Here is a 12,823-nt window from a genome sequence, read left to right on the forward strand (position 1 = left end):
TCTGATCTCAGCGCGCGCAGGCTTCGGCATGCCGGCAACTCTCCGCAAGCAGCGGCAGCGCTGCCGCTGCTTGCGGAAAGGTCCGCGAAGCCTGGGCGCGCTGATCTCAGCGCGCGCAGGTTTCGGCATGCCGGCAACTCTCCGCAAGCAGCGGCAGCGCTGCCGCTGCTTGCAGAGAGGTCCACGAAGCCTTGGCCGGACAGCTTTTGAAGGCAGGCGGGGGGGGGAGCAAAGACTTTGGACCTCTTCTGAAGGCTGGCGGGGGGCAAAAGTCTTTGTCCCCCCTGCCTGCCTTCCCAGGGGCTTTTAAATCGCCCCGGACAGCGGAGAAGTCCTCCTCTGTCCCGGGGCGATTTTAAAATGCCACCCGCCAGCATTTTAAGATCGCCCCGGACAGCGGAGAAGCCCTCCGCTGTCCCGGGGTTTTTTAAAATGCTGGGGGTGGGAAGAAAAGCCCTTGTCCCCCCCCCCCAGCCTTCAGAAGAGGTCGGGGGACAGACTGTCCCCGGACCTGGTCTGAAGTCGGTTTCCCTAGGAACGCATTAATTGATTTTCAATGCATTCCTATGGGAAACCGTGCATCGCAAGACGAAAAACTCGCAAGAAGAAAAAACTTGCGGAACGAATTAATTTCGTCTTACGAGGCACCACTGTATATGATAGAGTACGTAACATATACTCTGCAGTATATTATCTTAGGATGTACATGCCCAGTTGTCTCAGACTCAGAGACATGAACCTCTTGATCTGAGACTTTCTGAATTCTTAAAAAAAAGGATGGTATCTCTGGCTTGCCTTATGCTGGGGTGTCTTAGACTGATCAAGGTCTTATGGAGCCTAGAGGTAATGTATTCAGCACTATTTTGAATTCTGAATGGCCTGAAAATAAGACTTGGGTGGGAGGCAGTTACCGTATTTTTCGCTCTATAGGACACACTTTTTCCCTCCTAAAAAGCAAGGGAAAATGTGTGTGCGTCCTATGGAGCGAATGCAGGGGGAAGTCAGGCGGGAAAAGCCGTCAAGAGCCGCACACAAGCTCCGTGCCTCTCTCGGGCTTTTCCCCAGGAGGGAGAAGGGACTGACTGGCCGCATCAGTCCCTTCTCCCACCTCCTAGAAAAGCCAGCAGAAGCCGCGCAGCCCCTTTAAAGAGTGTGTGGCTTCTGCGGGAGGTGGGAGAATTCCCCCACCTCCCGCAAAAGCAGGGAGAAGGTCTGGGAGAAGCGCACAGGCTGCCTGCAGCCTGTCCGCTGCTCCCAGAGTTGGGGGGGTATCATATTTTTTTTCCTTGATTTCCCCCTCTGAAAACTAGGTGCGCCCTATGGAGCGAAAAATACGGTAGGTTCACTTGGTAATTGCACCCAGTTCATGCAATGTTTAAAGGTGTCCGCCTAAATAATCCTTTGCTACCTTTTTTTACCAGTCTCCATAACAAAGATAATTTGCATCTAGTAAGACCTCTGTCTAAAGGCTATCTTATTAACCCTCATTTTACACAGGAAACTGCTTAAATTGGTTTCTTGAACAAAAGCCCAAAAAGCTCTGAATGGGGAGCCAGAATATGCTTACCTGCCCCATGGTACATGATTATTGCAGGCTTTTAGGACCTTTGTATCCAAGGTTGCCTATTTCCCTGATACAATTAAAGGATATAATTAAAGGCTGGTGAAGGGGAATAAGACATAATAGTTATCTAGCTCACATACCACATTAGCTTGGACAATTCCCTGCAATGCACTGAGGAGTTTAAAGGCAGAGAAATGACAATGAGAACCTTAACCACAGGTATTAGATTTATGTGGCAAAATGTTAGCATGGCACCATCAACTGTGAATGGGTACATCTGTGTTTGTGTGTTAAGTGGAGCTGCTATAATCATTGTTGCAAAGCACTTAGAGATGTGTGGGTTGTAGTTTTAGGGGTGTGTTTTTTTTACAATCCAACAGCATATACATTTTGTTAAATAAACATAATACAGAATAATCTGTAAACTGCAGCTAGGGTTGCATTCAGTGCAATCAGTATCGAATGTAAGGATCACAATGCTTTCTTAAAAAAATTAAGTGGCTTCTTTAAAAAATAAATGCCCAGGCTTCCATTCTGTTAAAAACAGAAAAATAAATCTGATCTTTCCCCCATTTCATGGCTGTCAGGAAAGCAGAAAATCCATGTGCTCCATTTGCAGTTGATAATGCCAGGCCTGCATTTTGCCATTTCAACTCAGGTCCTGTTTATACCTGAGATCAAAAAGTAATTTGTGAGTCACCCCTGACAGTTCCTAGATATTAGAAGGTGATGCAGTATTTTATTGGAAGAAAGCCGGACTCCTTCCGCTCTTAATTTACCATTCTCTTCTTGTCTTAGTCATCGTGGTGCTGTACGTGGCGCTGAGGCGGCAGAAGAAAAAAGACACTCTCATGACCTCTAAAGAAGACATCCGAGACAACGTCATCCATTACGATGATGAAGGAGGTGGCGAAGAGGACACTCAGGCTTTCGACATCGGGGCCCTGAGGAATCCAAAAGCAATTGAGGATAACAAAATACGCAGGGATATAAAGCCAGATGCTCTCTGCTTACCTCGCTCAAGACCACCCGCAGAGGACAACACAAATATCAGAGATTTCATAAATCAAAGGCTGAGAGAAAATGACGGCGATCCCTCAGCACCCCCTTATGACTCACTAGCGACATACGCTTATGAAGGAAATGGATCTGTGGCTGAGTCTCTTAGCTCTATAGATTCGCTTGCAACCGAGGCAGATCAGGATTATGACTATTTGAGTGACTGGGGACCACGTTTTAAAGTCTTAGCAGACATGTTTGGAGAAGAAGAAAGTTATAATCCGGATAAAGTCACTTAGCTGGGGGCAGGGAGGGGGGAAGAAATGTAAACCTACAACAAATTTTAAAATAAACAAGCTTTATAGGAAAGGATTCCTTTGATTATAAGAGACAGCAGCTGTCCCAGTGAGCTCCTATATTTATCATACCGTCAATCTTGGTTTACCTGTTTGTCAAGGGAAGGAGCATCCTTGACAATCTGTTTCCTTTCTTGGTGGATTTTGTTTTTTATTATTACTTTGGAATCACACTGAGACAACCTCAGGCCTATTAGCTACAATTTACCGATACAACACAGAAAGAAGGATAGCTTTCCGGCATGGTGGTGGAAGAGTGGTAGATTTTTCTTAATTCCACTGAAGTGCCTATTGAAACTCTTACTATTTAAAGTGGAAATGACTGCAGCAAATGGCGCTAAGGGAAACTGACATAAAGAGGACATTAACTTTTATGTCGAGAAGCAATAGCCGCACGCTGACTTCTGGTTCTTTTAAAACAAAAAGTGTAGAACAGTGGCTGGATTCTGTCTGTCCAGCGACTGCAACTCGGTGGAGATTGTGTTCTGTTTGGTTTTGTTTTTTAACCAAGGAAGCAAGTTGTCTGCCAGGACATCACATTTCTTATGCCTACACTTCACAAGGGAAAGTTTTAAAAAGCTGTTATTCCAATTCAAGTTGTAAAGCCCACAGTCTTTAACTGAAGTCAATGAATATTTAAAATGTTCATCAAAATGTTACACTTTTTCAAGAATTAAAAAAAGAGAGAGAGAAGTGATGGAAGTATACATTTCTTATTTGAACGATATAGTCCTTGCGGAATGCTCTTCGTATTCAGAGAAAGGCTACTGGTGTTTTTGGAGGGTTTAGTCAGATGGAGGGGATTATTTGGGTATCCCTTTTGCTGTGTATAGCTAAGGTGGTATGTGTAAATAATATCATAGCTTGTCTGCAGCAGAGATGCCAACGGCTCATAGACTGTTTGGTTTTTTAATTGATTGTTCGTATTTCCAAAGCTCTGTCCACAAGAAGTAACAAAACCTGTTATGGACAGAGTATATCTTACTGCCTTCCATTTGAGAAAAATGCATTTGTAAGATTGTGTATGGATAATAAGAGACTTCAAAAACCATGAAGACTTATTTCCCAATTTGCTGTATAATAATCTTAATTATTAGACGGAGAATTGGGAAACAGTTCTTCATGAGATGCTTGCCCACTGGTCATAACCACTGGTCTTGCCCTCATTCTGCCCCACTGGTGCAATGAATGGCTGGATTGCCTATAAATTGCCGAATTAAAACTTTGCAACTCTGTTCTGCAGGTACAGTAAAGCCTTTACATAATCCACTAGTTATCCAGAATTTTTTTGTATACAAATTCATTCTGTGTCCCCAATAGAGCCTGCCACATGTGCTGTAGTCTCCTGCATTAATCCACCAGGGATGGTGTGGGATATTTCTGGTGGCATTTCACCATCAGAAATTCACCATTTGGCATGCTTTTAAACACCAATGTCCCATCTATCTAAATAGATCTGCATGTGTAAGCAAGCTTATGCACACCTTGTCATGTACACACCATAGTGTAGGTATAGGTCTTTCCCACACTTAACCCTTTGCCCTTCTCTTTCCAGGCAGAGGTCTGCAGTTTAATACCCTGTCTCCAAGCACATTTCCTGCTTTTTCACCCAGAGCTTTTCCCGCTTTTAAAAGCCAAATAGGAGCAAACGTCAATTCCAGTTTTCCATGGATTGATGTTGTCTCTGACTGAGCTTTAAAGAACAAGTTTTCACAGGGAAAGATCTCCAGCAAATAAAATAATAATAATAGGTGCTCAGACACATGCCTGGAAGGAGTAGAGGAAAAGTAGGTGTGGATAAGCCTGTAGTCTATTTGCATTGCATTGCATTGCTTTCAATACGATGTGTATTCAGATGTGCATCCTCCTCCACATTCTGGTGCAGCTAGTCATGAACAAATACTATTTAAAAGTAAGATTACATTAGACTGGGGTGCCCCTAGAGGGGATGGTGAGAGGAACAGAGAAAGGTGCAAAAGTCAAAAGAATCTGCACAGTTGGGTTTTCATTTCTCCCAATTAACTGAATTGTATGGATGAATCAAATGAAACATATGCCCTATATTTTCCTGTTTCAAAATCTTTAGAGAGCTATGCAATGCAAGAATGAAGTGGTGTGTGTGTGTGTGTGTGTGTGTGTGTGAGAGAGAGAGAGAGAGAGAGAGAGAGAGAGAGAGAGAGAGAATCATTTAGGAGTGTTCACCAGTCACAATATTTGACTTCGATATATAGATTTTGGAAGCAGACTGATGTGTTTTGGAGCTGCTCTGTGTCTTCCTAATTTGACTCATTATTCAGGACCAATTTAGATCTGTTTTCTCCCTTTTCACTATAATGGGTAATATAAAAATGGATAGAACTTACCACCCTTTTGGCCAAAGTAGATGAAATCTGCAGGCATAGCAGCCCTTCCAAAGTGGATTAAGCCTGCCAAACCATAGGTGGATGCATCCAGTGGTGTTCATAGAAGGCACTTTAAACATCTGATTAAAAAACACAAAACAAAAGAAAAGTCTGTAACTTTTTTGATTTTCTGCCAGAATTACTTACAATTTGCAGGCATGGTCACCCCTCCAGATGCAATGATACCTGCCAAATTTCTTAAAGATGGCTGCGGTGATGGTTCTGCAAGGGCAGATTTTATTATTTGGGATGAATACAGCAGAAAGAGTGATATGAAGAAGAAGAGGAGGAGGAGGAAGAAGAAGAAGAGAAAAGAGAGAGAGCATAGATGTCCAACAAAGACTGCGGTAGAGAAAATGTCACACGCATCCTAGGGAGGAACCCTGTCACTCTTCTTTGATGGTGAAATAGGTAATTGGCTGTTGCTGAGTCAGCTGACTGCAGCTTACAAAATGCAGTAGAAACTGTGGAGTTGTAGTACCTGCATTATGGTGATGGCAGTGCACCAGTGGGTATTCCCCTTGCTTAATCTGGCGCCTCAGGAAGTAAATCTCTCCTGGTACCATGTGCTGTGTTATTCCTAGCAATTTTTCACCTTCCTGTCGTAACATGCATGGCTACTTGAAAGTAGTTTGGGTCTTCCACACTTCAAAGCCTGCCTGCCTGCTGCCATTATGATGAACCCTTCCAAACTGGCTGAGAGGGCAGCGTCGATGGAGAGTAAGCATGCACTTTTTAAAAATTCTTTGGAACATGAATCTTTGTGGAAATGTCCAAAGTGCCCTTAAATGGTTGCTATGACATTCTAAACAGCTGACCTTCGCTCAGCAAGGTCGCCGCTTTGAAATTAATGTGCTGACTCTACGGCCCTAACATGCTTCTCAAGCTCTGTTTCACAACACACTTATTCAAGGAAGAGAGAAAATTGATTTGCGCCGAAATCACCGTACGATGGGAGAGATGAATGCAAAAAGGGCCTCAAAGAAGTGAAAGCTTATTATTAATAGCAATAACAGGACCAATAAAAAAGAATAATTTCCACAGATGAGGAATTTTATGTCCCATTAGCTTGGTCCTTAGGGCTTTGTGTTTTCGTAAGCTAATTCACAACAGCAGTGTACCAAAGTAATTCCCCTACCCTGTTGTGTTATATGTTGGTTATATGTGCCTTCCCCTCTTCAACATCTCCTGAAGCAGTAACAGCAATTTTGTGTGGAAGAAAATCATTGGGTTCAATATGCAGGACACTGTGGCTTTTATTATAGTTGTTATTGTTAAAATAATTCTCAAGAGTAAGATTTAAAGTCCTCCGGCTCTACTGTTTTCTGACTGATACCTAAGCAAGGTAAGTCTTTGGGACAAAAAACATACAGGTTTGGTCCAAAGTAAACTCATTTAAGTAAGCAAGGCTCTGCAGGAACTTGGTGAGGTTAACTTGATGAGGTTGTGGCATAGGCTGTTTTTAGAAATAAACAGCATAAATGAAACCTGAAGCAAAGTGTCACAGTGTAGCTTTCCTCCTAGGACAAATTCAAGGCTTAGTCCAGGGGCCATTTGCTCCATATCAATTTTGCATGTGTTCATTTGTAAACTCATTCTGTCCTGTTTTTGTAACAAACTGCAACTTAAAAAAAAAAGAATCCATACACAAATCCCAGTTACATATGCATTTAGGTATGTAGCTTCTCAAACAATACCTACTTAAACATTTATTTTATCTCTGTGTACACATTTTACCATGTCTTTAATCTTAAAATTCATATTGCCTAATTCGTTTTTGGTATGTTTTTTTTTGAGCCAAGAACTGTATTGCAAAATTCAGCAAAGTGCAAAATCCAAAGGATAAATATGCTTTGAGGCATGTATTAGTCCAGGAGTTGCAAATTATATCTGTTCACTAAACCATCTGGAGCCAATGAAATTCACTTCCAGTTTATGTAGGCCAGCCATCCTATGCCCATTATGAAAGCAGTCATTTCAGAAAATCTATCTTTTCTTTGTCCTGTGCTGGACACCTGCAATTATGCTGACCAGTGGGGTCCTAACGTGGTAGACTGTGTTTCACAATAGAAAGAAATTTTGTTGAGTCTCTTGCCCTGATCTAAGGTGCTGGTTGTGCTGTGCAGTTGGTGGTGTAAGAATTTGGGTGAGAATTCACATTGGGATACATGCCGTACAGCAATGCAGTGTGGGATATTCACTTGAGTTCACCACTGAATGTTAACCATAGATATCAGCCCAGTAAGTGATACACATGGAAGTCTCTCTCTTTTTTTTTAATGGATCTCCTTAGCTTGATGGGGTGAGTCGTTCAGTGAAAACAAGCGATAAAATAAAAACAATTTGTCACCAACAGTATCACCCAACCAACTAGAGGCCTAATCCAGCCTGCCGGTTGATTTATTCTGGCCCCCGTGGCAGTATATGTCCTGGGGTAAAATCCTAAAAAAAAAAGCTCACCAACTTTGGCCGGCCCTCACGCATGTTCACTTCATCAAATCTGGCCCTCTTTGAAAAAGGTTTGGGCACCCCTGAACTTGTTGGTGGCAAGTATTTCAGTGTTCATTCTTTGGAGCATGCTATTGTTACTTAAGCTCAGTCCTTTTGAGTTTTGCATTTTGTTAAATTTATATGACCTTGGCCCAGTGAGGCCATGTGTGAAAATAACATTAGTGTTTTCAATTATCCTGTTCTTACTAGCCATACTGCTGTCATTTATTGTCCATCATCCAGTAGCCATCTCTATTCCCCAGGGAAATTGCATTTATTATGTTTCAAATCTGTGATACATAATTGTGTCAGGACATGGGAGGTAAAGTAAGGAATGCTGAATGGGAATAGCTATACATAAGCAGCTAAATATTACAATAATGATCCTCTGAACTTCTCAGAGTCTGATGCTCCCAGACTTGAGTGGGCATGAATTTCCCATACCCTTCATTGAAGAAGAAGAAGAGTTTGGATTTGATATCCCGCTTTATCACTACCCGAAGGAGTCTCAAAGCGGCTAACATTCTCCTTTCCATTCCTCCCCACAACAAACACTCTGTGAGGTGAGTGGGGCTGAGAGACTTCAGAGAAGTCTGACTAGCCCAAGGTCACCCAGCAGCTTCATGTGGGGGAGCGGGGAATCGAACCCGGTTCCCCAGATTACAAGACTACCACTCTTAACCACTACACCACACTGGCTCTCTCATTGCCTGAGAAGATGCCTCCAGGGGTTTGTCCTACAGAGACTTAGGATTTGGCATGTTCAGTGGAAAACATTTCAGCACACCTGATCTGATGGTAACCCCAAAACAATGACAGCAAAGTAAAGTCATTGTAAGAAATCATGGTTCAATTTGTCCCGAGTGTTGCTAATGACACCTGACTTTTCCAAAACAACACTGGTATCAATAAAGATGGAAACCAAACAGCTAATTGGTAGGTAAATGACCAAAACTGCTACAGAGCTCACATTCATGTTTGATTATTGCTAAACTCTCCACCATCCTTAGTAGGGGAAAACAGCCTTCCTAAGCAAAGAATCATTGGGTGGAGGGGAATTCAATGACTATTTGGACGAAGGATCAGGTTGCAAGAGCAAGGCTAGATCCCACTTGTCCAAAGTGATGTATGGCATTGTTTACCATTGTGAGTGAACAAAATATAGAATTTATAATAAATCACTTCTAGCCACCGTTCTGTTTCAGATCTGCTATCTAATTACCTCCAAATAATTTATATTTAACAAGAAATTTAGACACATGAAGGACCAAGTGATAAAATATGTGCAGAAAGGGATGCATGCATCTTCGGAGGATATTTGTATTCTGTTCTGCTTTACGTTCAAGCAAATCATTATTCAATTTACTGCCTTGGCTCTTTACACCCCGGATGGAGATAATCGGATGTTTGTTTAACTAACAGCCCAGGACCAAGTGTTTAAACTGAAGAAAAATGAAGAATGGAGTGCTCAATTATTCTTGATAATAAAAGCAAGATTCATTCATCTCCAGTAGAAATAAATAGCCTTTCCAAAGATGAGAGGTTGAAAATGAACATCATAGGGGCTTCAAGATCTATAGCTGCAGAGCAGAAGTCCTGAACCCATTTACAAGCTAACCTTCAGACTGTGGTTATTAATTTGACTGTGGAGATGTGTTATGTTCCTGCTACAGAGATTAATCAAACTTATTCCAGAAGTGACCCAGGCAATTCCATTCTAAAGGTGCCAAGTAGGAAAGTTGCTGACAAAGAAAGTTCTAAGCAAATTGGCCTGGGTAATGTTTGTAAGTGCTATATATATATAATGCTATATATTAAAGAGTAATACATAACCAGCCCTGATCTATGGCTTTGCCAGCGATACAGGCTCACACATTGCAGATTGGAAAATGTATCATGCTTGTTGAACTTTCATCAGTTATGATGAAAACACCCTATTATCTCCACACACCAAACCAAATTTATTTACTAAGAGGTAATGCAGAAGTAGAGAACGGGTAGATTTGGACACAAATAGCTAGAAGGGGGAAGGAGGAAAAGTTTATAAAGTGGGACAGAAATGGTAATAACAAGACATTGTCATCTTAGGTGTCAACGTCCTTTGATATGGACCCAAACATAGAAGAGGTTTTGGGGGGCATGTAATAACTGTAGTTTTCAACTGTTTGGCCAACTTATCCTTTAAGCACACCTGGATTTTATGCAAGCATCTCTCATTCTACAGGTCACTAAAGGGAAAGGTAAAGGTACCCTTGCCCGTACGGGCCAGTCGTGTCCGACTCTAGGGTTGTGCGCCCATCTCACTTAAGAGGCCAGGGGCCAGCGCTATCCGGAGACACTTCCGGGTCACATGGCCAGCGTGACGAAGCTGCTCTGGCAAGCCAGCACCAGCGCAGCACACGGAAACGCCGTTTACCTTCCCGCTATAAAGCGGTACCTATTTATCTATTTGCACTTTGACGTGCTTTTCGAACTGCTAGGTGGGCAGGAGCTGGGACCGAAAGACGGGAGCTCACCCCGCCGCGGGGATTCGAACCACCGACCATGCGATCAGCAAGTCCTAAGCACTGAGGTTTTACCCACAGCGCCACCCGTGCCACTAGCAGCCCTCATTTAAAGAGCAGTAATATGCTACGTGTACGAATACATAATATCTATATTATATGATTTTACATTCTCCAGGTAGCAATTCAATAAGACAGCCATAACCTGAAGCAGTTACCCACTTTCAGATATATCAAATCAGACACCTACTTTAGGCCAAGACAAATTGCAGCCATTGATGCAGAGTTAAGCATACAGTAAGCTACCAACTTGTTTAAGCTTTTCCGTGTTAAAGTAAAAAAAGAAGAAGAAGCTTCCAGAAGTGGGTCCCCAACAAGATTTTTGTCCTCAGTTTTAAAAATATATTTATATAACATCAAGCTCACAAATCGCACTGAAGTGTGCACCCAGAAATGTATAATCATCCTATACAATTTTTTTAATATAAAAAACAACAACTCATGCAACACTGGGAAATATTATACGGACAGAGGTATATTAAAAACTTTTAAATAAAACTTTGTGTAACAAGTACACAGTTGATTTAGCCAGAATTGTGACGTTTCTTCAGTATATGGGCAGGTTGTGAAAGCAGGCTATTGTACATCTTTTGGGGGAGAACCCTTATTAAGATGGGTCCTAAAGGTAAAGGTATAGGTACCCCTGAACATGAGGTCCAGACATGGACGACTCTGGGGTTGGGGCACTCATATCGCTTTACTGGCCGAGGGAGCCAGCTTACAGCTTCCAGGTCATGTGGCCAGCATGACTAAGCCGCTTCTGGTGAACCAGAGCAGCGCATGGAAACCCCGTTTACCTTCCCGCTGGAGCAGTACCTATTTATCTACTTGGGTCCTACAAGTTGGAAAATACCACCTTCCCCCAAATCATTACACAGTTAAGAGTTTGGATAGTTGTTGGGGTTTGGGAGAGAATTCAGGCCCTAATACTTCCCATGACGTCAGAAAGATGACAAACAGGTCTCAGAGATAACCAAGTTGATTTCTTATGGGGTGGGTGTTGAGTCTAGTTTTCATTTAACCAGAAGGCAGGGGTCACCCATCACGAATAATTAGTGGGACATCCATAGTACTTTTCTTATTCCCCTTCTTCAGCTGAAACAACCCTAACACAAAAGCACTAGTTTTGCTCTGAAGATCAAAATGGATGAACGTTTAGCACAGCTCTAGTTCATACTGATATATTCTTACATCTTTCTATATCTGTTTGTTTCAACAAGTACAGTGATAAGAGCCTGAAGCCAAACCATAGTGGTAGCGCTTGTTTCCTTTGTCTTTTGGACTCCAACTGATATTTTTTTATCTATCTTTTGATAAGAAATATTCAGCATGTTCTGAAAACGACCGCTGAGAAAAATCACCTTTATATTGTGTCCGAATGGAGATGACAGTCCTAAGCTTCTGGCACAACCTCATACAGAATTAATGTTCTCATCAAAAATAGTAGTGTGACTTATTGGGTCATGTCTTATTTTTATTTTATTTATTTTTTAAAAAGCAAAGCAAAGAATATTTTCTTGCAACATCAAATGTGCATAGTAGGCACTATGATTCCCACCTTCCACAAATGCGATTTAAAGCTCCCCCCTCACACAGCTAGCTTGTATAGTTAAGGAAACTTACACACTGAGTCAACTCCCTTGAGTCAACTACCTGAAAGCCACAAAGGATGATGAGGGTAGATAGTTATTGTTATCTAGTTATTGTTATCTAGTCTGCTCCACAAGAATAGAATTCCATTTCTCATTGGAGTGTTGCCAAATCTGAAGATACATAGGAAATAGGAACAGGACAATCTGCTACTGATTCCATTGACTATAGTGATGTAGAAAGAGAAAATATTATTAATTTCTATTCCAAACTTTAAAATGGAAAGCATAATGCTGGTGGTCAACATAAGAGGTTTAAAGACTGTCCCAAGGCAAATCTAAAAACAATGTAGTATAAACACTGACACCTGGGAAACACTGGCCTGTGAGCACTCCAGTTGGAGAACAGCCTTTTACCAAAGGTGTTGTGGGCTTTGAAAATGCTTGAACTCAGGACAAAACAGAGAAACGTCTTAGGAGGAAGGCACGCTTGGCAAATCCACACCGTGATCAACTCCCGCCCAGAAACCTATGGAAGACAATCTTACTCGGCTATGAGTGATCGCCAAAGAAGAAGAAGAAGAAGACAGAGAGAAGTGGGGTACTTAATGGGAAAGACCCATGAAGCACCTCATTTTAACTCACCATTCCCCAGGACAATGCATGCTCTTAAAAATTAAATTTTCTCAAAATTATGATATGAAGAGGTGATAATAGGAAAAAGGGCCTTTCTTCCTTGGGTCTTGATTATGCATTGTAATTCCTAAGGGACAAAATTTGAATTCTGTCTTATGGCAGGCTCAAAATGGGCCATTAGTCCCCAGTGAAAGGGGAGTATCTGGGGCAGAATGGGAGTAGT

At 42.0% G+C, this 12,823-nt stretch overlaps 1 protein-coding gene across 3 annotated transcripts in view; it reads left to right on the plus strand.

Moving 5' to 3' along the window:
- CDH12 (cadherin 12) overlaps positions 1-3,612 on the plus strand; it is a 688,633-nt gene extending 685,021 nt beyond the window's left edge. For all 3 annotated transcript variants that reach the window (XM_077933347.1, XM_077933348.1, XM_028737936.2), the window contains one exon: positions 2,363-3,612. In XM_077933347.1, coding sequence (XP_077789473.1) covers positions 2,363-2,862 — 500 coding nt within the window. In that variant the 3' untranslated portion in view covers positions 2,863-3,612. The remainder of the gene's footprint in view (positions 1-2,362) is intronic.
- The last annotated feature ends 9,211 nt before the right edge of the window (positions 3,613-12,823 follow it).

This window comes from Podarcis muralis, chromosome 8, assembly GCF_964188315.1.
Source record: "Podarcis muralis chromosome 8, rPodMur119.hap1.1, whole genome shotgun sequence".
Classification (NCBI taxonomy): Eukaryota; Metazoa; Chordata; class Lepidosauria; order Squamata; family Lacertidae; genus Podarcis; species Podarcis muralis.